Source organism: Colletotrichum fioriniae, assembly GCF_027942845.1.
Source record: "Colletotrichum fioriniae strain IMI 355084 chromosome Unknown scaffold_9, whole genome shotgun sequence".
NCBI classification, from domain to species: Eukaryota; Fungi; Ascomycota; class Sordariomycetes; order Glomerellales; family Glomerellaceae; genus Colletotrichum; species Colletotrichum fioriniae.
The window spans coordinates 412988-437536 of NW_027076845.1; the positions used below are offsets into that span (position 1 = coordinate 412988).

The window sequence follows — 24549 nt, forward strand, 5'->3', positions numbered from 1 at the left end:
TGAGGTGAGATGTTGAAGGAGGGACCTACATCAATCTCGCAACCAAAGTCACCTCCTGAAATCGCAACTCCCTGTTAGGCAAAAAGCATTAGACACATTGATCCGAAGTACGGTCGTAGATCATACAAGACTTGCCAAGAACTGCACCCTGGCGCATGCTGCCGCCGTCAACCCCAAAAGTGTAAGTGTCTTTGACAACATATTCGATATCTAAGCGAATGAAAAAGAAGCGAAAGTGAAATAAGTTGATGATGTCAAAAAAAAGAAGGGACTCAATCCGAAGAATCGAAGAAAAAAGTTGCGGTCCAAGAAGCGAAGGGCAGCACGAAGCAAACACGAAAGGGGTGCTTTGGTTGCAGGAAGGCCTGGGAAGAAGGATCAAGAACCGTTTGTACATAAGGCAGCGGGGAGCCGCATGACATATCTACTACCGGCAGGCCATCGACAATGCTACTTTGAAAAAAGGGAGCATCCAAGAATAGCAGTCAACCCATGGGCTATATGACATGACACCAGCGAACGGGAGGGCGGGACCGAGAGGTGTGATGTGAACACTTTCTTCTCCCCCCTTCCCCATCATCCACAAACGGCCCAGCTGGAGAGGCACTGGAGGCCCTGGAGGGGGCAGTGAACCTGCGAACAGCAAGTCAGCCGTGAGCAAATGCCCCCCGCCTGCCATCCGATGGTCGTTTCTGTGCGACGAGATTCATGCGGCGAGCGCCACGAAGCCTGGTCGGACGAGGGCCTGCATCAGACGGTGGGAGTTTCATGTGCGGACACCAAGAGGCTCCCACCTCCCTAGGGTGATCCGCGTCCCGTTACCACCGGGACCCCAGACACGCGATCGCCGGGGTGGGTACTATCAGAATGCAGCCCATTATGTGTGGAAATCAAGCGATTTGGGGAGATGGCCGGGGGTAAATGTGATCCAGTACCATCGTTCTACCGCCCTCCAAACTCCAAGTTGGGTTGTGAGCCTCAATGAGAGAAGGGGAAGGGGAGGGTGGGATGGGACGCACGGCCTCGGGAGCGAATGGGAAGGGGTTCTCGGGCTGACCGGGAGGCGGAGGGTCGGCGTTCCATTGCGTCGGTTTTCGATTGAATGCGGGCTTGGCTGAGGACGATTGCCATCAGTGTCGAGCCTGCATTCACAAACGGCGCTAGCCTCGAGACACGCCATAAGCTTCGACAGTATGAAATCGTTAGACTTGATGCAGGTATTGCGCAAGTATCACGGTGATCGGCTAAGGAGCGGGTGAGCCGTAGTACGTGGCCACCACCGGCGCGCCGTTGAGTAAAGTATGTATGCTTTGAGCGTAGGAAGTGCTCTGGCTACAGAAATGGTAATTAGGCGCCCTTCTGCATTTATTAGTTGTAAGCCCAGAGTTGGTGCTAGCATGAGAAACTATACCATCTCCAGCCCGTTGTAGGTACTGATTCAGAAAAGAATGTCGTAATACAACTTTGGCATTAACGAGAGACTAGGCACAATGCCCAAAGTACGTACAGCAAAAAGTTACATCGACGCTGGTCACTTGTGTTCGACAACTGGCGCCAGAAGATGTGCGCCTATGGCAAACACTGGCCATACGTGGAAGAGGCCGATTCTGTTGATCACGCAGAACTCTTAGCAGAGATGCAACAGAGACCCACTCGGGCCGATGGTTCAGGTGTCTTGACTCGGGGTGTTGTTTGTCTAGTCCGAGACAACGTCGTACAGCAGTATTCGTTGCACCACTCGAACGGCACCGACAACTACCTGTTCTTCTGTCATGGATACGTCTACTTGTCAGCTTCGTGTCTGGCAGAAGGCTAAACGCCCAGGGCCCGGCTCAAGCGCCATCCCTTGGGGCCAGCGTCTTTTGGTGGACATCCAGGGACAACCCTAGGATCCTTCGACTGAGCCTCCAAACTTTAGCGCGCAAGCACTGACAGAGGGTCAAAGAGACGTTCCACCGTCGCGGAGGATGTTTCCTTTGTAAGTTGACCAGCAAATTGGACCAACAGGTTTCTGAATGGGCAGCATCCCTATGGGAGTGGTGATGAAAATTTGGTTCTTCCACCGGGTTTCCTTTCGCTGGGATCAGGAACGGGAATGCCTCTGGCAGGCCTGCCGCGAGTTCCATAAGCCCCTGAGAAGTTTGACTGGGTTTCCCACGCAAGCCCCATTGACGAGGACTCGAGTGCCGATGCACTGCCTGAGAGGTAACGAGGAAGCAGTCGTCTGAAGTTGACAGTAGACTCTGCAATTTGGCAGTCTCGAAAGAAGGAGTGCTCCATGTGCTGGAGCCATGTATAACCGCGAGAGGAAGTTCTCCCTTTGGATTGACAGCATTATTATTCAACAAGACCAGCTTGCTTACATAAGACACCCTCAGCTAACTTTACGAAGTGGGCACGGGAACGCCTGCCGGCCACGTGCCGGAGCTCTCGTCGAGGTTCCGCCATACATCGAAACATGTCAAGATAGAACTCTGAGGTATTTGAGGTATTTGCGAGAGACTTGGCAAAAGAATTATGAGAGTTGTCGACCGATAGCGGACCTAATACATCCGCGTCTCTTCGCAATGATTATCAGCAATGGTGACATTGTGGGGCCGCGCGGGGAATAGAACGATAAATACCGGATGATGTCCCTAGATGCTACACATCGCAGAGACAGCACGTCTTAGAAATCATCTGCATCACGGACGACCCGGCTATACACTTCATACAATACTTCTCTCAATATCTCGTCATTATGTCTTCTCAGAGCTCGAACCCGCCTCTCCTCGATCACATCGTGATCCTAGTTCCTCACCAAGTCCTCGCCTCCCTCCCCACCTGGCTCTCTACCGAATTCACCATCCTCACAGGCGGCCACCACGCCGACGGCCTCACAGAGAATAAGCTCGTCATCTTCGCAGACGGCACATACCTGGAAATCATCTCCTTCGTCGCGGGCATCAGCCGAGAAGACCGCCTCAAGCACAAGTGGGGTCCGAAACCGGACGGCACCATCATCGACTGGGCCTACTCCCTCAAGGACGAGTCTGGCTTCGCCGAGATCCAGAAGCGGGTGCACGCCGCGCAGTCGCTGGCCGTGTACGAGGACCCCGTACCTGGCGGACGCATCAGGCCGGATGGCGAGGAGCTAAAGTGGGCCGTTGCGCTCCCGGATAGCGCTGCTGGAGCCGGAGCCGGAGCCGGAGCCGGAAAAGTGGATAGGGGCGAGTTGCCGTTTTGGTGCTTTGACAGGACGCCGCGGAAGCTCCGCGTGCCGGATCACGTTCCGGAGAATGTAAAGCATCCGAATGGATCGCTCGGAGTTCATTCAATTTCGCTTGAAGTGAGCAGCGAGGAATTCAAGAAGGCGTACGCTGGCATCAACGACCGAGCGGCAGAGGATGGTGGCGATGGTGTTGGGCGGTGGACGTTTGATGTTCCCGTTCGTCAGTTTGACGATCCTAGATATCTCAACGTTGAAGCCATCTCTGGTGAGCAGGGGTCTAGACAAGCTATTCGCTTCGCACTGTATACCGCCGCGGGTACGACAAAGCGGTCTATCGGCGGCGAACTTGGCGGGGGCGTCTCTGTTGAGATTGATCTGGTCCCAGTGTCCGGTGGGTCCTCCTGAGTGTTGAAAAGAAAGTGGTGTGAGGCACGTGATACTTTAAGGTGTTCCCGCAGAAAGCATTATAGGGAGTTGTTTATAACCTGCAAAAACCTGCTGGATCTACCTTATCTTATGTAGAAAGAAATTCAAACGGAACTTTGGTATCGCGCTCTTGACATGGTTGCGCCTAGCAGCCAGAAACAGATGTAATATTGCCTCAATGGCATCTCTCTATCTAAAACTCAATTTGCGGCATACCATCACGTATTTAAGACTTACCATTATCACGGAACGGAAGGTCAGAAGCTTGAATCATCGTCAAGTCCCAATCCGGAGCAACCTTCTAAAGGTCAAAACTTGGCTGCACTAGCCTGTAGGTTCGAGACAAGAAGGGCACCCAGCACCTATCAAGTCTAGAAGAAATGCCTTCGGCCTGGGAAGGTGCGGGTATATGTTTGGGGGGACAAGGCCTTCGTAGAGAGCCTCATCGGTCCAAAAGTTGAAAGAATGGGGAAATAATCAAGGTTTGGCAAATATAAGCTGGTCACAGCAATCCACAGGGTACAAAACTTACGGGTCTAGGCTCATCGGCGACACCGTGATTGATAGAGCACCTTGTGGGATCAGAGAACGTATATAGGCAGCCTTACACCCGATAAGCCAGATTGCGACCAAACTCCATGATTTCCTACAGAAGCCAATATTTCCTCTCTTTAATCAAAGGACAAGCAATATTCTCCTACTAAGCCGCCCCTGGCACTCGACTTCGACCCCCAAAGACGTTACAAACCTCGAAACCCTCTCCGATATTTATAAAGAACGAAATCTATAGTTACATTACAGATGAGGCTCAACAATGATGCCGAGGAGTTCCCTCCTGAAGCGCCATCCAATAGTCATCAAGAATCATCAGACTCGAAAGCTGATTCTAAACCTGGACTGGATAAGAACACGCAGATACTCCACACCAGCGCATCTGTTGAGAATCTCCAGGACTCCCAAGATTCATCTCAAGCGCCGACCCCGACTACCTCCGAAACATTTTCCCTCGGAGAAACCTTTGATAGTCGAGAAGATTCATCGAGCCCAGTAGTCGGTGAGGAGGGAAGCCTGGACGATGACCACGAGACATTCTCACCACCCGCACTTGTTACGATGTTGACAATATTCTGTCTCTACTGTGTATTCGATTTCTGGGATAGGTTCTCGCGGAACTTCTTCACCAGCCACTGGTGTGAAATACTCTTCATTGCTGCGACAATGATTGCGCTGGCGTCAATATTCACTCTGCTTAAGACCGCGACCGGCCTTGGGTGTGTCGCCTATACCACTCTTCACTTTTGTATACGAAGACATTCTTTCTCCATTATCGGTGATTGGAACCGTTTTCCGTGGGACCTCAAACTCATCTATTACCTCAACGAAATTGATAGCATTGGATCTCAAGTCCTCTTCATGGCAAGTTTAGTGGCCTGGTTAGGTCCCAGGACATGCCACATCGCCTTGAAGCGACATTTACCTGCTTGGACAAAGGAGTTACTCCCGCACTTCATCGCCAAGAACCTCCGAGGATGATGTTTTGGGGATTCGGAGAACCTAGGACTTGTGATACCATTATGATGGTAGCACGAGCCAAAGGGGACGGGCCTATTCGAAATTTCGTTGAGAGACAGCGACGACATTATGATCGTCACCAAAACACCATAATACCACTATCATTTATTGTACTGAACTTTTTTTTAAAGCGATACATGAATCTCAATCTGAGTGCAAAACAGATAGCCGTGCATTCATGTGGGATTATATTTTCTTAACGGGTTGATCTGCAACTTTGTGAAGCTCGCATACCGAGCTTAGTTATTGATCATGCTTGATTAAATGAATGGAGGTTTGTGATGGAGTCGCGGTGGACGGACCAAGCTCAGGATCACGATGGGATGGGACGCGACAGGTGGAGCATTGACAGGTAGTCCACAATAGCTAGCTTATTGCGCTAAGAAAATGGATCCAGGAACGAGGTCATGGCATCACGCATACATCATCACTCAGGATCACGGAGATCGAATACTGCGAGGCCACAGATTTTGTGAGGAACATCTCATCTAGCAGGCTTGGGTAATTTGTTTGGAATGAATGTAATGGACTTTCAGCGATCTGTTTGAAGTACTGCAATAGGTCTCGTATTCGCGATATGAATGACGCTGTATTACTGGGCTGTATTACCTTAGTGAGGCGTTGCGGCATTACTTCATGAGGCAAGCTTGATTCATCACATCAATCAACTGAGATTACAGTGTTTTTTACTATTTTGTCTATTATTTTTTTAAGTAGTCATAACATCATATCCAGGACAAGAAACCTCTCAGTCTTCCGTATCCATGTGCTGTTGTTCCAGCCCGGTCTGCACTGAAAACGAGGCATTTACCGGCAGCAGTAACCACCGTCAATGACGATGTCGGCACCGGTGGTGTAGGTGCTAGCATCGGAGACAAGGTAGACGTAGGCACCCTTGAGCTCCTTGGCATCACCGTTGCGGCCCATGGGGATCATGCTCTTCCACAGGTCCTGGACCTTTTGCTCGACGAAGTCGGACAGACCAGTGTCAATGTAACCAGGGGAGATGGAGTTGACACGGGCAAAGTCGCGCCACTCGTTGGCGAGAGAGCGGGCCATGTGAATGCAGCCGGCCTTTGCGACATTGTACGAGGTCTGCTCCTGGGGGTAGTTGGCGATGTGGCCGGACATGGAGGCGGTGATGACGAAGGAACCGGAGCCGCGCTCACGGAAGTGGGCGCCGACGGCCTTGGCGCAGTACGCGGTGCCGTTCAGGTCGATCTGGATGACGTGGTCCCAGGCCTCCTTGGTGCCGTCAATGACGCCGGCGTCGGCGGTAGCACCAGCACTGCAGAGGGCAAAATCGTCAGTGACTTCCCTCGACACTGGAAAGTCGCGCGGGATTAGAGGGAGATTCGGAAACTTACTTGGCGATGAAGGCATCAATCTTGCCAAAGTCGGCGATGATCTGCTTGGTGGTCTTCTCAACCTCGTCGTAGTCGCTGACGTTGAGCTTGTAGATCTTGACCTTGACGCCGTACTCCTTCTCGAGCTCGGCGGCGTTCTTCTCAGCACCCTCCTTGCGGGAAGAGTAGGTGATGGCCAGGTCGGCACCCATCTCGGCGCAGCCGCGGGCAGCCTCAATGCCCATGCCGCGGGGGCCGGAGGCACCCGTGACAACGACGACCTTGCCCTTGAGGCTGAAGAGGTCCAAAAGACGGGAAGCGGTGGGAATGGACTGAGGCATATTGAAGGATTGGTGGTGGTGAATGTGGCTTGGTTGTAAAGGTTAAAGAGGCGTCTACAAAGATTGAAGAGAAGGCTTTTTTGGGTATCAAACTTTTTGGAATGAGAAAGGAAGAGAGGGAAAACTTTGAGAGGATCAGCGGGAGAAAGGCAGCTTTGAATAGCTGAGAGGACGGCGTGCTTTGAGCCCAAAAAAAAAAGACCGAGGGGTCAATAAGGTGGCATGATGGAGGGGTAGCTTTGGGAATTGGCCGGCCGTGACGGCATCCCGGGAACCCCGCTGATGTCATTGATACAGGCACACGGACTAGACGCCGGGGCTAAACACGGACCAATACTCAGCAATGAGGTTGTCAGGAATGCCTAGATACATGGGTGAACCCATGCTCTCTCCCTTCAAGTGCCCGCCAGTCTGGTGGATCTAGATTAATGGGACCCGGATGGGCCGCAGGTAGACATTGAGGCAGTATTGCCGTACTCCTACGCATACCTAACAGAGAATAGTCTCGATATTTAGAATAATACTTTGTACTTGGTATGTACGAATCTGTATCTGAGTAATCCCACATGCGAGGACTGCAGTAAGATGCGCCATGCAGCTTGGACAGCTCATCAATCTGATCTTGGTCCTCGCTTGGCGCAACCCTTTCCTGCCGACTCCTAATCCAACCGCACTGACCGAGAATCGGGTAGAATTTGTCGAACTACAGTATTTGATATCTTCAGTCCGAATAAATGTAGAGACCTACATAACTAAGTACGGCTGCTCGGTGAGTTTGTTCTTAGCTTATCACAAAAGGGGAAAAACCTGGCAACCAAGTTCTAGGCCTTAATGGAAAAACCACGCCGCCCAATCGGTCTCAAACTACATGGTTGCGGCCAAGAGTCCAGCTGGGAGATCCACAGAAGCCCACATCCAACCCACCCCGGCCCTGCAGCGCGCGCCATTAGTCAAGGCCTCGCATCGTCGATGCTGTCTTCAAGTTCCAGCTTCCCATGAGAGGGGCATTTTACCGCAGATAGCAGCGAGGAAGAGGGGGGCCCAACCTGCCCCGCGCCCTCGTGGACGCGTCGTGTCCAAGTACTCTTCGTGTACACTCCATCGAGTCTGGGAACTCCTGTTGGTGCGGAGCTGGGCAGCCGGGCGCGGAGGCATGTCGGTGAGGGGGAAGACACGGAGTATGGAGCGTGGGGTTCGGGTCGCTGCGGGTGGGCTACGGAGACTCTGAAGTTTGACCCTCCAACCACCGGTCCGCTGCTTGGTTCACCGTTCGAGGCTCTCACCACAGTTCCACTTCACACCAGACACATGGTGGTCTTCGCACAGCTGCGGGTATCGACTCTGCACGGTCGAGGGGGAAACATGTTGGAGATTTGGAGGGGAGCGTCCAGTCGACCCATACAATCCCGGGGAGGGCTCAATTGCCCGCGCGGGGTGTCTCGTAAGTGAGCGATATTCTTCTCAACAAGAGGCCCTCACGGCCGTCTGATCTGATCGCCGTGACAACCATTTCATGTGCATTCGACTATCAATGCTCCACATCGGAGACAATCCGGGACGACTTCAACTACAGGTGAATTCGCCAGGCAGTTGTAACCGAAGACTTTCAGTCACGCCGAAGTCATCAACCAGCGTGGTCCGACCCTCTCGGCCCGTTCGGAGACCGGGCGAAATTAGCTTATCTCGTGACCTTAAACATGACTTTGAACGTTGTTGCCAACAAGAAACCTTCAACGTCCCCGGAATGGCTTAAACAAGAAGGAAGAATCAGAATAAATCTCTGTTGTCGCCATTCACTCGATATCTAATTTCACACTTTCCTCTTCTCTTTCCCCCAAATCTCACCCTTTAGCATTCATTCAGATGATCCTACCTAAGGTGCAGTCTTGAATCGCTGGACACAAATTTGAGTATCAATAGAAGTCAATCATACCTATCAAGGTGCAATTCGCCCACATCAACTCGAACGCCCCCAAATGCTTGTGCAGGTGTACATGAACTCTGCTGACGCCTCTTCGATTGAAAACACATCATGACTTTTCCCGAGCCAAGTAGAGCAGATTCTTAAATAAGTCGATTCTTCACCGTTTGTGAGACCATAGCGGCCGCTGATGAGCGGACTGTTCGTTCAATTTTGCAGCCTCAAGTTATTCAGTGTTCTTTCAACAACACCGCCCTTTTTAAATCCGGGAAGAAAACACCGGGTTGTCTCCTCCTCTTCCTCCTCTCCCTCAAAGAAGCCAGCAATGCCTCTCTACAGTGTTCTACTCGCCCGGGCAAAGATGTGGCTCCGTCGACGAAGAGGACAACCATGGTCGCCACGCACAAGTCTCTTGGAAGAAGCCAGATGTTCAGTCATGGTCCTCCTCTGCGCATGCCTCTTCACCACGATTCTGGTAATCATGACCTTGATGAGAGCATCCTCGGAGTCAAAAGAACCCATCGCCTGGATGGCGGACCTTTTGATCGTCCTGGTTCTCACGCAAACTGGTTACGCAGCGGTCTTTAGCATCCACAAATGCATTCTTCCCCCGCCTGGTCTCATTGGCGGTATGGTCTACTTCTACTGGTTCACCTGGATCGGCTTGCAGGCTCTCAGCCTCTTTACCATGCGGCACGCTTTGCACGAAGACTGGTCGCAGGATACCAAGTCCGTCGCTCTCGCCTGGCTGCTCATGAGCGCGGGATCCATCCTGATATGGACATACGTATTGGTCTATTTAAATGTAGGGAGACACCAATGGGGGAGGGCGTTGCGATATGGCACGGCTAGTCACCTTCTGGTGGTGCAGATGGAGGGGGGAGAGCGAGCCATTGACATGGAAGCGGCCGTGAGCCCGGTTCAAGCACCACCATCCGTTGTCGTGAGGGAAGTGAAAAACGGAAATTTGCGGTCGAGCTGACTCGGAAGGCATCGGGACCGACTGTAGTTCGGAAGCAATGAAGAGAACGATTGATCCATCACGACATATATGATATGTGCCAAATTGGCTGCTTGGATTGGACATAAAAGTTTGTGTTTGAAGTTTGGAAGTTTGAGCACGCAAGAAATCTCAGTCCACGCTTGGCAGGGGGTATTTTAGCGAATTAATATTTAATAAAAAAATCAACCGAGAATCCCGAACATGAGGATGCTTTTTCATCCTCAAGTACAGCAATTTGGATTGAGAGTAGTGATGAGCAGTTCTGGAACGTATTGTAATTTGAAATCTAATCCCAAGCACTCACTCGAAAGGTAGAACATCTGCATGGTGGCAGCATCAACGGACGTGTCATGGTACCAAACGAAATCTCTTGCAGGAACTATGACTACTTCTCCAAATCTTCTTGAAAACAGTCTTTTATAATTCTTAGCCTCCATAGAACATCACATGGACTTTTGAACCAGAAATCGAGATCCGTTGTTTCTAAATTGAGGTTGGACGTCTCTATTGTCAACGTACCTCATATGATGTACCTAATCTTAGCAGACGCATACTCCTGATTTCTACTGTCGGGTTGAAACCCCACAACTTCTTCAGTGTCGCTGACGGATTTCTACTTCTTGAACTCCAGCTTTCTCGGCGAAGTCAACATCACGCACGATCTTGACATCGCCAAAGATCTCATCAATTTCTTCCAAGGATTTTCCTATGAGTGTAATGTAAGCTCCTGCCCGTGTACGGTGGGTTACAATGTTTATACCTCTGGTCTCGGGATAGAAGAACGCAAAGACGATAGCGCAGAGAGCGTTGGTGAGGATGAAAAGTATCTGAGCCTTCAAATCAGTAGACAAACTCGTCAAAATATGATTTGAGCATAATCAACGTACGTAGTACTTCCAGCCAACTGCGGCCAGAGCAATTGGCGAACACTGCGTAATGATAAGACTAATGGAATAATGAATGACCTGGACTATGGCGTTCGCTTTGGCTCGGAGCTCCGTAGTGAAGACTTCAGGTCTATAAACCTGTCAACACGGCATTTAATATAGAGACACTCGGAATGATACTCACGGAATGATCCATGTCATGGGTCCCAGGAGGGCAGAATAGTTGGCTGAAACAGCGAAAATACACGCAATGAGACCGCGCTGGGCCGCCTCGTTGGTTGGATATCCGGGTCTTGCAGGGTAAACCGCTGCTAAAATGGTGATGATCGAGTAACAAAGCGACAATAGAGACGAGCTCACGATGAGAATCTTCCTTCGACCGATGCGATCGACGAAGAACAGCGAGATGAAACATGCCACGGGCGCCACAGAACCATAGAGACCGCTGACGAGAAGTTGCTGATCCTGGCTGAACTGCAGCGTGGCATAGATGGCCGTTTGGTAATATTGCACAAACGAAATGCCAGAAAGCATCGCAGCAGCCCACACGAAAGAGCCGACAAAGAGACGTTTGCGGAAAGCTGGCGTCTTGAATAGGTCGCCCCAGGATAGTCGACCCTGAGCCTGTAACTCCTCTGCAATATTGACCTGGATGATGGTAAACTCGTTGCGGCACCAGTCGTCATTGGATCCATCGTAGTGGTAGTTGCGGAAAGCTTTTTCGGCTTCCTCGTGTCGACCTTTTAGACAGAGCCACCTGGGCGATTCGCCGAGGAAGAGTACGCTGATGCCCAAGACCAAGGCGGGGACGCTCTGGATGGCGAAGCCGAGCCTCCACTGATTAGGACTTTGCCATTTGCCTTCGCCGACGCCGGTCCAGAGAGCAACGAAGAAGCCCCAAGCGACCACTTTATCTCATTAGCATGCGTGACGAGAGACTTGCCATTGACGCTCCAACTTACTCATTTGATTGACAGCTGTGATCCTGGCCCTTTCGTGTGTCTAGCGAACATCAGCTTCTGGCGAACTTCGAGATACGTTCGTAGAGTGATGCAACCTACCTTTGCAATTTCTGCTCCAAATACTGGAGCTACGCCAGTGATTGTGCCGACTGCAAAGCCAACTAGCAGTCGGCCCATGATGACTGACTCTTATCAGCATTACTTTTCATGTGATTCACATTTCAGATTTACATACGCATAGCGACATGGGCAGCACCCGCCATCAAGGCACCGCCGATGACGCCCCATACGCAGCCAAAGGCGATGGCTTTACGGCGGCCAAACTTGTCGCTGGTAACACCAACAGATGCACTTCCAAGCCATGCTAGTAAAATCATTAGACGAATAGATGTTGCCGTTCTCAGAGCAGACCATACCTCCAGCTTGATATACTGACACAATAGCACCTCGAAGAGGAGCATCAGGGTTTCCAAAATATGCGAGAAAAGATTTGAGCGCCAAGCTAGGTGTGATGATTCCAGAATCACTACGTTTCTGTGTGAGAATGTAGTTGATAAGATGTTATTGTTGCGCAGAAAGACTCACTACCCATAGAGAAACCCTCCTATGCCAAGAAGGATCGACGTCAAGAATGGCTTGCTCAGCCAACCGGAACGTTCAGGTTTCATAGCAGAGATGTAAGTGAAGCTCAAGTCTGCACTTTGGTGAAGGTTTGGAGTCCTGAAGTATTCTCAAGTATTATACAAGCAGGGAACATCGATCGTTCGAATCCGGGGCTACAGGGACTTCCTAGACTTTGTACTTCATCTTCCATGTCCTTCATCTCACTCGAACAACTGCCGCGGTGATGCTACCATAGACCAGGGTATGATTATCCGCCATCCAACCAAGGCCTTTGTAAGTTTGGAGTCAGCAAGAAGCATGCATGGGCCGCTTCGTTTCGGGGGTGGTTCCCCCACACGCATTTTGCTTCCCCCGCGTAACCCACGTGCAGCTCTGAACCCAGACTGCGGGGTTATCAAGGGGAGTTTTCCGTATCGTGACTTGATTTTCCCATGACTGTCGAGCGGGAAGGATTGAAAAGACCCATATGTGGCTTGCTGAATTGTCTTCGCCAAGATCGGCAATTGTGAGAAGAGTCGAAGTTGAAGCGCTAGCCGCTCGACTGACTGTCGAAAGATTGAATAACCTCGGGTTTGATCACTATCTAGTGCTGTTTCCCCCCTTCGAGCCCATATGTATCCCCGGCTAAGTCTTTTGAGATAACCGAAGAAAGATTGGCGACTCAACATCTATGTATGCGTGTCTTGAAGCTACAAACTCATTACCCCGGTCCACCAATAGTCAATCGCTTCATCATGCTCATTGACATTCTCGCCTACTTGGCGGTGATTGCTGGAGTCTCTTACCTAGCTCTCACATTCCCCCGGGTAAGAAACCTCTTTCCTGACAGGCTTTACTTACTCGACAGTGTCCTGACTTCGTCACCTCGAATAGCTACTGCAAGAATGGAAGCTTTACTCACATCGGTCTCAACTTCCCCCAGGCCCCAAGGTCATCAAGACAGGCATCCGAAAGCCATGGCTCTGGTTCCAGGAATTGAGTAGAGAGTATGGCGATGTCGTCTACCTTCAGATGGGCCCGACGCCAACCATCGTGCTCGGCTCAGCCCAAGCGGCGTGGGACCTCCTCGAAAAGAAAGGCTCAATTTTCTCATCACGCCCGCGCTTTATCATGGGCGGTGAGCTTCTCTCCGGCGGAATGAGGGGCCTGATGGCCTCTTACTCCCCTTTTTGGCGGCGATGGAGAAAGCTCCTGCACAGCGGCTTCATGCAGCGGCAGAGCGAGACGTACCGGCCGGTGCAGAGTCTGGAGTCCAAAGTGCTTATGCATGAGCTTCTCACGAGTCCCGAAGACTTTCGAAGGCACCTTGAACGATATGCGGCCTCTGTTATTGTGACGGTGACGTACGGTAGGAGAGTGGAGGACATCGCCACTGATATCGTTGTCCGACGCAATGCTGAGTCAATGGGACGTCTGACCTCGGTCAAGTAAACTTCCCCTCCTTCTTCTTCTTCTTCTTCTTCTTCTCGAGTCCTCTGTAGACTTGGCATTTCTGACGATTCTTTTCGGCATGTAGCATTCCTGGAAAGTTTGCCGTGGAAAGATACCCTGTTCTCAAATACGTCCCCAGCTTCTTAGCTCCATGGAAAGCCGAGGTCTTAAAACAACGACAAAAAGATGTTCAGATGTACACCGAACTTATGGACGAAGTCCGCGAGAAAATGTCCCGGGGCGTCGCGCCAGAGTCCTTCGCAAAACACCTGCTTCAAGAACAAGTCAGCCTCGGCATGTCAGACCTCGAAATAGCGTACACAGCAGGTTCACCGTTCGGAGCCGGCGTCGAGACAGTAAGATACATCCCCGTTCCATGATGCGTGCTCATGTTAAGACCCGACATAACTAACAAACCAATGTCTCAAGTCGGCCGGGTCTCTAGCCAGCTTTTTCCTGGCTTGTGCCAAGTTTGGCCCGCAGTTCATACCAAGAGCGCAAGAGGAACTCGACAGAGTCGTCGGAAGCAACCGGCTGCCCACGTTTGATGATCTGAATAGGCTTGAGTATGTTCGTGCCATAGCTGCGGAGACGTTACGCTGGCGACCTGTCGCCGTGCTCGGTGGCACTCCTCATGCGAGCACCGCGGATCATGTCTACAAGGGCATGTTCATCCCAAAGGGCAGCACCGTTATCGCACCTTTGTGGAGCAGTATGTATAGCCCGAGGTGCTCTTCATCCCATTTAGTACTCTGACTTATAACGTTCTAGTTCATCTCAACGAAGCGGACTTCCCAGAACCCCATGAGTTCAGGCCTGAGCGTTTCTTGACTCAACGCGAATATCCTGGCACATTCGGCCACAGTGCCTTTGGTTGGGGTCGCCGAATCTGCCCGGGCATGCACCTTGGATCTGCTTCCGTAGCCCTGAATATCGCGAGGATACTTTGGGGGTTTGAGGTCAACCCCAAAATGGATGAGAAAGGCAGGGATGTTGAGGTGGACATGTAAGTGCCAATCCTACCCCTGAGCGCTTATAGATCCGAAGTTGACTTGATGGATGTACACGCAGCTTCGCATACTCGGATGGCTTCAATTCGAGTCCACTACCATTCTCTTGCTCAATTACGCCTAGGTCTCTGAAGCATGCTCAGGTGATTGAGCAGGAGCACGTGGAAGCATTGAAAGCGTTGAGAGAGTATGCCGTGATTGGGAGCAAGTTATCTTGAGCCGTTGAGAGCGCTCCAGGTTTGTATCACTGTAGTAGTATATCCGAGATCAACACTAGGTTTCACGTTCACAAGTTTCCAATTTGACATTACTTCTATTTATCTTCTGCTCCGTCTACGCCACTGCAAAGTCCTCAAATACAAAAGGTAGTTTCCAATACCTCAGGTCATCAAACTCCGCCTCAGAGATATACTCTCGTGTATTAATCGTCAGAGCCCAGTCAACATCAGGCCTACTCGAGGCAAAAGTCCGCGCCCCAACCACCGTCCCGTCCCGCTCCGCAAACGGCGACCGGCCGCCGGTGCCACTGACGGCGTGTGAGCCGATGAACCTCGCCACCGTACCCGCACTCGCCGCTAGCGAGAAAGCACCTGCGCATTCCTCTTTGATTGCCCCGTCACCGCCGTACGGACCCGGCACGAGATGGTAAGATTGTGGTTCTCGCGGATCGTAGCCCGTGTACTTGCTCTCCTGGATGATGCGGTCTCCAGCATGCTTCTCCGCAGCCGTCTCGTACAGACGTACGTCTAGATCGCCGAAGATGTTGTCCTTCAAGAAGTCGAGGTAGGGCGTCGCCGTGATGTTGCTGACGATGTAGCTCAGGAGCATGGTCCCATAGTTTGAGTAGGCGTAGTCCGTGCCAGGGGCGAAGTCGAGCGGGCGGGCGACCTGGTATTCGATGACGTCCCGCAGCGTCGCGGCACGGGTGCCGTTGAACAGGGTGATAGCAATCTCACGAAACAAGAAACTCGGGTCGCCGGACCGATCGCGATTATACCCGGACGTGTGTGTGAGGAGGTGATCGATGGTGATATCCTTTGCGCGGGCGTCTGCGAACTCGTCGTATCCGAGTAAGGGGTACGCGGCCGTGGAGTAGTTGAGCTTCCCAGCCTCGATGAGGTTGAAGATGGCCGCGTGAACGAAGATCTTGCTTACGCTTGCGAGGAGGAACATGTCGTCCGTTTCAACGGTGGGTCGGTCAGTCTCTGCCCAGGTATAACCGCGCTCGGCAATGGTCGAGCCGTTGGACGCGATAGCGAGTTGGGCCTGGCGAACGCCGTTCTTCTTCATCCAGGCCTGCATTGCGGCGTCGAAGGCCGTTGTGGCACCTACGTTGTCCTTGAATCCCTTGAAGGAGCCGGTGGCCGTCCACTTTCGGGGCTCGGGAATGTCTTTTTCAGCGAAAATGACGGCAAAGCGAACGTCTTTTCCGGAAGCACCCCCGTGAAGGTCGATCGGGTGAAGGCCCTGCTGCTTCTGCAACTCAATTTGAGAAGACAGCTCTTCGGCAGTGAGGTCGTTCGTAGCTACCCACTTTCCAACGGAGGTGTCCACGAACTGAGGAGTAACGACGTGATCGTCTGAAAGAAATAGGCGAGAAGGTCTCCAGAAGCGCTTCGCTGTTTCTGAGTCATAGATCTTGGGATAATCGACGGTGTAATTACCAGATGAGTAGAAGATAGTAGACATCTGATTTCCGACATTCTCATGGCCCAGAACGCAGTAGCGGCGGTCTGAGGGGGCACCGTACATGCTGAAGCCCTTCACAACCATGTCGATACCATTTGTCGCATTGTCAAATTCATAGGGGCTGTTGAGACCGCAAAGTTGTGTCCAGTTGGTGACATTGGCTTTCTCCATGACGCCTGCGTAGATGGCGCTGCCAGCAGGTCCCGTGACGGAAATGTGCGTCGGTACATAGCCCTTGGACTTCCATGAGTCAAACCAGTCGTCGTATGTCGCCTCGTCTGCACCGTAGATTGTCTCAAAAGGGTTTCCATCCCGCTGTACCCAGACGGCGGCATACTTTGCATCCGGCGCTGTGCCATAGTTGCTCAAGGATATCATACGGTAGCCATCGGCAATGAGAGACTTGACCTTGTCGCCGTGCGCTGCGCCATTTAGATTGAAGTAGGTCTGAATGTCGCCAGAGGTGTCGTTGGCCTGGCGTCGTTCGGTTGGTATCGCATGAGTAATGGGGCAGAATAAAAGGCACGAAGTCAAAAGACCGAAGAACGAGTGAGGGTACATATTGAACGATAGCAAGCTGCCCAAAGGCAAGCGGACAACGAATTCGTATATCGGTCTTTCGAGCAGTCGCTGTCAAGACATCCCCTCTAGACCGCGACCCAAAGGGACTTCCTCACGTCTTATTCATTGCCTACAGATATCCACATGATTCCTATTATTAGAGTGTCACTTTTGAATACGGTGATCCCCTGACGATACGAGATGAACCCCGTCCATGCTCCCCATAATGCCGCGCTCGGCAAACGGTGGACAGCCGACAGCCCCCTTGACCCTGGTCCGATCTCCCTGGAAGTCCGGTCCATTTGGCCACATTAGGCAATGAAGCCATGGCGGGCTTTGAAGAAGACTTCTCTCGTGGTGGGATTGCCTGATATCCCCTGCCTTTCGCGTATTTCTCAACGGCAAGGCCGATTCTTAACCATTGATGTAAAGCAAGAATATACCACTCCGTACTTTATTTGAATTTTTGACAGCAAAAGAGCGTGAAGGCATTTTCATCGTTTAGACTCCACCAAACAAAACATGGGGGATTGCAGGTTGCCAAGACAGAGTAAATTAGCCTCCCAGGTTGATGTATCCCAGTAATATGCCCCATATATCAAGTTAAACTCGACGTCGCCGTTTCAGCACCGCGTGCACATTGTCTCTCTTTGACAGGTCTTAATAAAAAGTAGTATGTGTATAAACATAATCCACAGCAAATAATATCAACTTTCCTTTCTGTTCCAAACACAAACGCTTACCAAGATCACTTCAGTTCTTGGCTACACTACTTGCCAATATCGGTACATGCAACCAAGGGCGACTTAATGTTTCAAACAAGACGTAAACCAAGATGTTGCAAGTCAACCCTGGCAAAAGTCCATGATGACATGTTCTTACTCGCGGATTGTATAACCATCTGCCACAACGGCAAAAGGTGAGAAAGGTCCATCCAGGATTCGAACCTGGGCTTACGGAAGTCTTTTGAAGCGAAGCTTTCATCAGAATCCGACGTCCTAACCAACTAGACTAATAGACCAGTGAAAGCGAGTTGATACGCCCAGTGGATATGGAAGCGGCGGCTCATAATTATGATTATGGAGTGCGTCTTTCTTGTGGGAAGAAAGACTCTGAAGCCCTCATTGTGGATGTGGTGGGGATAATGAGGGCGGGGCCGATTAGTCTGGCGCGACTTTCGAAAGTCGGCTGGAGGGGATATCCTGGTCACGAACCCCACGTCCATAAAGACTTGGTAATCGTGAGGACGAAAAGGGCAGGGTATGGGATTCTGATCGTAGTATTCCGTGATTCCGAGTTGTGGTCTTGAGATATTAAGAAGGACTTGCTTGAAGTCAAAGAGAAACGAGGAGCAAGGGCGGTTCAGACAGTCTACATAATTCTGAGTGAGTGAGAACCACGTAAGAAAGCAGGCTAGACACCTTCATCTGTGTTGACAATGGACTAAAATAGGTTTCGTGACAATGTGGATGTATCTACAGCTTCAGCCTAGACACTGGACCAACTCTAGGTTGGCCAAAAATCTAAGCCATTTCTAAATCATATGTACTGCTTCAAAGTATAGACAATGGAACCCGCCACTCCTCCAGAGTCTCACCGAGACTCTCTCCATATTCCTCCCCAACAACCCCCTCAACACCCACTCGTCTTAACATTCGTAGCAACACACAACTTCCCATCCGGCCCGCTCGAAACCAACTTGGGCTCCGCACCGCTACTATTCCCCTCAAAGTTCTCACACACCTGCGCGCCGCCCAGCACGCACGAGTCCCTTACAATCGTCCCATCACCTAAATTTCCGTTGACGCCGCTCAGGACCTTGCCGCCGTCGAGCCGAATATTGTCAAAGGTCGAGTGCCGCGCCACCTGCGTCTTGCAGTTGCCGCAGCTGCGGTACATTTTGCTGCAGTTCTTGCAAAAGTAGTTCTTGACGGCGACGGTACCGCCGCCGTCGTGCTGGAGGACTTTATCGGCCGCGTCTTGGGCGCCGCCGCCGTTGACGTAGGATGTGCCAGACGTTTGGCGGAATGTGATGGCGTCTTCGCAGACTTTTTGGAACCAGCTTTATGTATTAATGTCAGTGGCTGAGCTTGAGAAAGAAGATCACGTTGAAGAGGGAGTAGGGCAGGTGAGCTTGGGACAAGGTTTTGACTTACACGTTGTTGATGGTACAACTCCCCAAACAGTGAATCCCCTCGCCATTGTTAGGTCCAATAATCACGTTGCTAATCGTAGCCCCTTCCTCGAGGATAAACACCGCGTCCTTGTTCCCGCCCTCGGTCTGGCCCTTGCAGGTACTCGGACTCCGATCCCACATCACCATGCCGCCGTCAAACGACTGGCCCGCAGCAATGGTCTTCACGGCAGCAATGTTCTGCGACCCCTTGGCCGTCGGGAACGTCGTCTGCAGTTCCGTGTTGGCGCCGCCAGAAGTCGTCCCGTTGCCTGCCGCGGAACCACCCCCACCACCGCCGCCACCGGCAGCGGACCCGGAACTCGGCGCCGTAGTGCCCTTTGGCGCATGAGCTGGGACGCTAGAGTGCGCTTTCGAGCCCTTGGAAGAACCACCGCTCCCCTTATGCGACGTCTTGGAGCCGCTCTTTGAGCTGGTGGTAGGCGAGGCCAAGCCAAGGGTGGAGAGGCAGAGGGCCAAGACGAGGAGGTTGGTTCGGATGTACATTGTGAGTCTAGCTCGTAAAGTGGACTATCTCGAGGTGAGATGAAATGAGATGGTGGTATTGAGGGTGAGGGGGTAAGTGGATGATAGCGTCTTGGCTATGACGAAAAAAGCGGTTGGGATGAACTTGATGAAGAGTCTTGGCTCTACTATATGGGAGATTCTTGGTGTGTTGATAGAACCAGCTGTCATATGAGACGACCCAGCCGTTAAAGCAAAAAATATATAAAACGAAACGAAAAAGAGTTATTGTGATCTTATTTGCGAAAGCTCTTGAAAGCTGTTGATGATGAACCAAGTCCAAAAAACCCAAAGGACCAGCGAACTCTATCATCTTTATATCCAGAATTTCTACTTGTTTCTTGTCTGCCAACTGCCCGCTGTCAATCGCCAACGAACCCCTATCCTCCCACTTCTCACACTCACAGTTCAATCCACAGTCCATCTTTGGGTTGAGAGTCCGACTTTCCCGCGAACCCGAGCCCACGTGCAACGATGGCAATGCGCTTCAACAAAGAAGCACGTTCCTCACAAGAATAGAAAATCTATCCAAGATCGTTGGCGCGCTTCACGTAAGGTACACGCCCCCAGTCGTTCTGAAACCCGTGCGCATTAAGCTTTCTTCTGACAAGTCAGATAGAAGAAGTGAGGGCCCATGCTAGGACTCTGGAGCAGATGGACAAAAAACTGGGAAAGATACTATCTAGTTCGTCAGGGTACTGCACCAGATGAACGGGATGACAGTAGTGGACAATCAACTCAAAAAAAGCTTATACCAAACCCACCAATCACCCTCAGCCCCTATTTAATCCCAATACCGTGGGATACAGTGTCCCGGCAAGAATCTCAATCTAAACGACGTCTTATGTTCTTAAAGCAAGACTTTTATCCCACACGGACCTCTATCGCGTCCGAGACTACCCATCTAGCCCAGGGATACACCCCCCCAAGAAGAGCAGCTCACGTCAACTAACTCACCAGCCATACCCGGGTTCCTCCCGTCAACTTCGGCTGAGTAAGGCAGCCTCGGACTCCGGGACTCGTGGGATGCAATAGCTAATATGATCCCGTCATCTATCTCAAAAAGGAGAAGAGGGACGTGCGGCGATTCTGAAGCATAACCATAATATTCTTCAAACTGCCTCTCAGTGGGAATTCGGCCAACATCCCACCACCCGCTACTCTCTGCATGATCCTCCCCATAACTCGGAACATGTATCCGAACTATTTGCGTTCGTTCTTGTTAGCCTCGTGGGAGGGGGACCATGTGCCAGTGCCACACATGCCATGCGTTCTTCTTGACACCTCCCATTCATCGCCTCGTTAGTCCGTCCCTCCCTTACATCGTATCTTCTTGCCCATCATCATGCTCGGAAGAACTACAGGCATAAATTTGTAGATCATCATGCCGAACACTTCGGAACATGACATCGCGTGGTTTGGAAGGATTTCAGACTTGATCGTAAAAATTATTTACTTGAATCAACCACTCACCCAGCGCCTTTATTATTCCGTTTCTCCGGCCCCGTCCCTTTCGGCTTGCCGCTTTCCCCCAACCACGCCTCCTCTTAAAGTTGTCTCCATGCTGCCCGCGGAATCTCTAGACGATCACCTTCTCTGCTGATATGACCCTTGCTGGTACGCCCCCTGCTGTTGCGGCCGCTGTTGTTGATGCTGCTGTTGCTGCGACTGCTCCCTCCTAATCTGCCTTTCAAACCTCTTTCCTTCCGTCTTCGCGTCCTTCTCCCCGTTGAGGCCAACCCTCTTCAGCTCCTCCTTCACCATTCCCACAGCCTCGGCTACTACATCGTCGCCCCTTCGCCAGGTATACAAAGCTACCCCGTGCGACTCCAAGATCTCCTGGGCCCGCTGCAGTCGACGCATCCACAGCTCGTGCTTCCTATTCGGAGCCGCCGCCGTTGGCCCCAGGCTCGGGCTGCCGTACGTCGGGGATGTGGATCCGGACCTTAGACTGGCCGTCTGCGCTCTCACAAATGGCGGTGGCTGAACTTGCTGTGGACGGGAAGCGGCGGAGGGCGGCAGCGCTTCGAAGTCGATGTCTCCGTTAGCCGATAGTCTCCGCCGGCCGTCGAGGCTCCGAGGGCTCAGACTACGGGAGCTAGAAGCTGTCCCCCCACGCCGAGGCGGTGGAGGCGCCGGTGCAACTTTGCTTGTCTTACTAGCGTCGTTTTGTGACGTGGTAGCTGGTATCTTGGCCATACTCGGCAGGCTCCTGTTACTTCCGATCGTCTGTTGAGATGAGTTGTGCATTTGCGACAGAGGGTGAGGGTTGCTCCGGTCTGCAGACGGCTTGCGAGCACTCGGCATCGGGGGAGGCGTCGCACCCATGCTGTTGACTTTAATTGTGGGCACATTGGTATCAGACGGAGCGCTGCGAAGCGCAGCTGGCTTGTTGGGTCGTGGCGGAGGGGGCTTGCGGCTAACAGCAATGTCGGTGGCGCTTGAATGTGGCTTCGGTCTGGCCTGGATCTGGGCCAGGGCAGCAGCGTCGTTCAGCGTGGTCTCTTCAGGTTCGTCGGAAAAGTCGATCAGATCGCCCATGACAGGCCCGACCGTCTTTGCCTCGCCGCGTGGAGGAAGCCCAGGACGGTTCGTCGGAACATCGCTGTGGTCCGTGGCCTTGGATATTGAGCCCCTCTGACGTGCGCTGCTACTCTCGAAAGATGTATCAAAGTACCCAGCTTGCTCCGGCGTTGTCACATCGCGGATAAAGATGGCGATGATGCGTCCTGGGTGGGCTTCCACTAGCTCTGTGTACACTTCCAGATCTGCCTCTCCGCTGTCACCAACTAGGAGAAACCTGCGTTCGGGGAAGTCGTGCATGAGCCTGGTGAGGGTACTCTTCTTCCTCTCCGCAACCGGCTCGAAGATACCCTGCAGCATGCCACTGTATTGCTTCAAATGAAGTGATCCAGGCGGCAAGCCGGCTATCATGAAGTAACTGGCCAGTACCGGGAAAAGCTGCCAGGGGCTGTTCGAACAGTAGTGCATGCTGACCCCCATTGAGTGTAGCTCGTTGTACCATTCCCGAACACCTTCCACCGTCAAGTCCTTGAGCTCGCGGACAAAAGTGTTGCGGAATATCTCCTTTGCGCCACCCGAAATGTTGGAGCGCTTAATCGTGTCGTCAATGTCACTGATCAAGCTAACACCCTTCGGTTCGATGATCTTGACTTCCTGGGTCGCCGACAAGTCCTCATTAGCGAGGACGCGGACGTGCGTAGGGACAAATTCCAAAGCGGCGCGTAGGATGAAGTGGCCCGCGTCATTAGTCTGCACAGTCCGTGACGCCGATTTCTCGTCATTGTAGAAGAAGACAGTGATGGGCAGCTGGACTAGAGGTGTAGTCATGAAAGGCGCTATCCTAGCCATTAGGTTGGCATTCGCGACAGACAGCTCGGCATCTGTCAGATCATTACCCGTAGTGTTTGTCCTAGTCGGTGCCAATTTGGGAGACCCAGGAGCTGTCATTGGCGTCTGCGTGCCACTTCGTGATCTCGATCTCGCTCGGTATATACTATTCGCATCATCGTCGGATCCGTCCTTTGGCGCTTCGCTAAAGCCACCTTGACACGCCACACGCCGTTCTTCTTGGCCTCTCTTCTCGATTTCTGCTGCTTCCTTCGCAATCTTTTCTTGCTCTCTTCGTTCCTCGTGTGATTGGTGTAACGCAGAGAGATTATCGGGCGCAGGGGCATCCTGTCTGGGAGCGGGGGATGCCGCTTAGCTGACGTGCGAGGCCGATGAGAATGCGGTTGCGCCGAGTGATCGGCCCTTTGTGCGGGGAGTACACCCATCCCCTGACGTCGATGTCCACGATGGCCTTCTCGTCTTCATTACGCTCCCACTCTTTCCTCCAAAACTCTTGGTCCCTAGCGCTGCCAGGCTCTTCTTCGGCGTGCTGCTGGTATGTCGCCGTCCAATCTTGCTTGACATGCCTCTTTGCGTACGATGGGAAAATGACCATCTGGTCATCTCCCCTGAACAGTGATGGCAACGTCAGGGAACGATCCCGGAATTGTGGTCCTCGGCATACCCTCACCCGGCTCCAAAGGCCTTGCCCGCGTCTGCGCATAGCCTTCCCTGATCTCGTTGACTCCTACCGCAGCGGCCCGGTACATGCTCCCTGCCTTCGCCGCCAGCCATTTCCGCCGGAACCCTCGCTCGCCTGGAGTGGGTGGATCTTCTGCCGAGCCATAACCATAGCCATTACTGCCATTACTAGCGCCTCCTGCGCCTCCGCCCCCGCCTCCGCCGTAAGTCGTCGTGTAGTCTGAGAAGGTGGGCATCTTCTTGCTTATAGTGCCTCCTCGCTCCCTCGCATGCCGCTTCGGCCTGACCGAGGGCGGGCCCAGGAGCAGCCGGCGACTGTGCCGCGCAAAGACGTCGACGAGTCTCGACTTCTCGTTTCGCTTGCGTTGGCGCTCGAGGATGTATCGGTAGATGCTGGACTGAAATCGGTGTTTAAGCTGCGGGAGGGTATCGAGGCGAAAGTTGAGAACGCGCTCGCGGTATCGATCTCGTACGCTTCGTGGGAATAAATATCGGAGGAGACTCGTGCGGTTATGAGGATGCGGACTCGGCGGACCAAATCGCCCGAAAGGAGCCAGCTTGTTCGTAGTTTGTGCCTTGGACAACAGGTCCAAAGACAATAACAGGAGTGAGTGGAACCGGCCCTGGGTTTTGGAGTATTATGGAAGGATGAAAGTTTGAGCTAGGTAAGAGGTTTGACCAAGGTCGTTGGAGAAGCCGAGGCGAATGAGGTAAGGCGATGAGTGCACGATGTTACGAGGCTGGCAGGCGACAGCGTCTTCTGACCCCCACGCTCTACAGCTGATGAAGGGACGGCAGAGGGTGATGGAAGCAC

General features: G+C 52.3%; 9 protein-coding genes and 1 non-coding gene across 10 annotated transcripts; 4 read left to right on the forward strand and 6 right to left on the reverse strand.

Annotated features, from left to right (window-relative positions):
- Window positions 1-2740: 2740 nt before the first annotated feature.
- N0V96_007581 (uncharacterized protein) lies at window positions 2741-3616 on the forward strand (the record flags this gene model as incomplete). Its single annotated transcript, XM_053194474.2, has 1 exon — window positions 2741-3616. One exon carries the CDS (start codon window positions 2741-2743, stop codon window positions 3614-3616), a length of 876 nt encoding a protein of 291 aa, XP_053047970.2.
- A 2400-nt stretch (window positions 3617-6016) lies between these two features.
- LXR1 (L-xylulose reductase) lies at window positions 6017-6896 on the reverse strand (the record flags this gene model as incomplete). Its single annotated transcript, XM_053194475.2, has 2 exons — window positions 6017-6497; window positions 6577-6896. The coding sequence occupies 2 exons, from the start codon at window positions 6894-6896 to the stop codon at window positions 6017-6019; spliced, it is 801 nt and encodes a 266-aa protein (XP_053047971.2).
- Window positions 6897-9298: 2402 nt separating this feature from the next.
- Window positions 9299-9669, forward strand: N0V96_007583 (uncharacterized protein; the record flags this gene model as incomplete). The annotated part of the gene is made up of 2 exons (XM_053194476.2): window positions 9299-9546; window positions 9627-9669. The coding sequence occupies 2 exons, from the start codon at window positions 9299-9301 to the stop codon at window positions 9667-9669; spliced, it is 291 nt and encodes a 96-aa protein (XP_053047972.2).
- A 744-nt stretch (window positions 9670-10413) lies between these two features.
- Window positions 10414-12337, reverse strand: N0V96_007584 (uncharacterized protein; the record flags this gene model as incomplete). Its single annotated transcript, XM_065758072.1, has 9 exons — window positions 10414-10526; window positions 10581-10647; window positions 10708-10837; window positions 10892-11615; window positions 11670-11709; window positions 11769-11851; window positions 11905-12033; window positions 12086-12195; window positions 12255-12337. The coding sequence occupies 9 exons, from the start codon at window positions 12335-12337 to the stop codon at window positions 10414-10416; spliced, it is 1479 nt and encodes a 492-aa protein (XP_065613214.1).
- A 690-nt stretch (window positions 12338-13027) lies between these two features.
- N0V96_007585 (uncharacterized protein) lies at window positions 13028-13724 on the forward strand (the record flags this gene model as incomplete). The annotated part of the gene is made up of 2 exons (XM_053194478.2): window positions 13028-13099; window positions 13167-13724. The coding sequence occupies 2 exons, from the start codon at window positions 13028-13030 to the stop codon at window positions 13722-13724; spliced, it is 630 nt and encodes a 209-aa protein (XP_053047974.1).
- Window positions 13725-13933: 209 nt separating this feature from the next.
- N0V96_007586 (uncharacterized protein) lies at window positions 13934-14734 on the forward strand (the record flags this gene model as incomplete). Its single annotated transcript, XM_053194479.2, has 3 exons — window positions 13934-14080; window positions 14154-14436; window positions 14496-14734. 3 exons carry the CDS (start codon window positions 13934-13936, stop codon window positions 14732-14734), a joined length of 669 nt encoding a protein of 222 aa, XP_053047975.2.
- Window positions 14735-15067: 333 nt separating this feature from the next.
- N0V96_007587 (uncharacterized protein) lies at window positions 15068-16984 on the reverse strand (the record flags this gene model as incomplete). Its single annotated transcript, XM_053194480.2, has 1 exon — window positions 15068-16984. One exon carries the CDS (start codon window positions 16982-16984, stop codon window positions 15068-15070), a length of 1917 nt encoding a protein of 638 aa, XP_053047976.1.
- Window positions 16985-17910: 926 nt separating this feature from the next.
- On the reverse strand, window positions 17911-18005 carry N0V96_007588. The gene has a single exon. It is a non-coding gene; the product is annotated as a tRNA-Gln (tRNA).
- Window positions 18006-18616: 611 nt separating this feature from the next.
- N0V96_007589 (uncharacterized protein) lies at window positions 18617-19664 on the reverse strand (the record flags this gene model as incomplete). Its single annotated transcript, XM_065758073.1, has 2 exons — window positions 18617-19032; window positions 19169-19664. 2 exons carry the CDS (start codon window positions 19662-19664, stop codon window positions 18617-18619), a joined length of 912 nt encoding a protein of 303 aa, XP_065613215.1.
- Window positions 19665-21269: 1605 nt separating this feature from the next.
- N0V96_007590 (uncharacterized protein) lies at window positions 21270-23971 on the reverse strand (the record flags this gene model as incomplete). The annotated part of the gene is made up of 3 exons (XM_065758074.1): window positions 21270-23086; window positions 23415-23657; window positions 23719-23971. 3 exons carry the CDS (start codon window positions 23969-23971, stop codon window positions 21270-21272), a joined length of 2313 nt encoding a protein of 770 aa, XP_065613216.1.
- Between the last annotated feature and the right edge of the window lie 578 nt (window positions 23972-24549).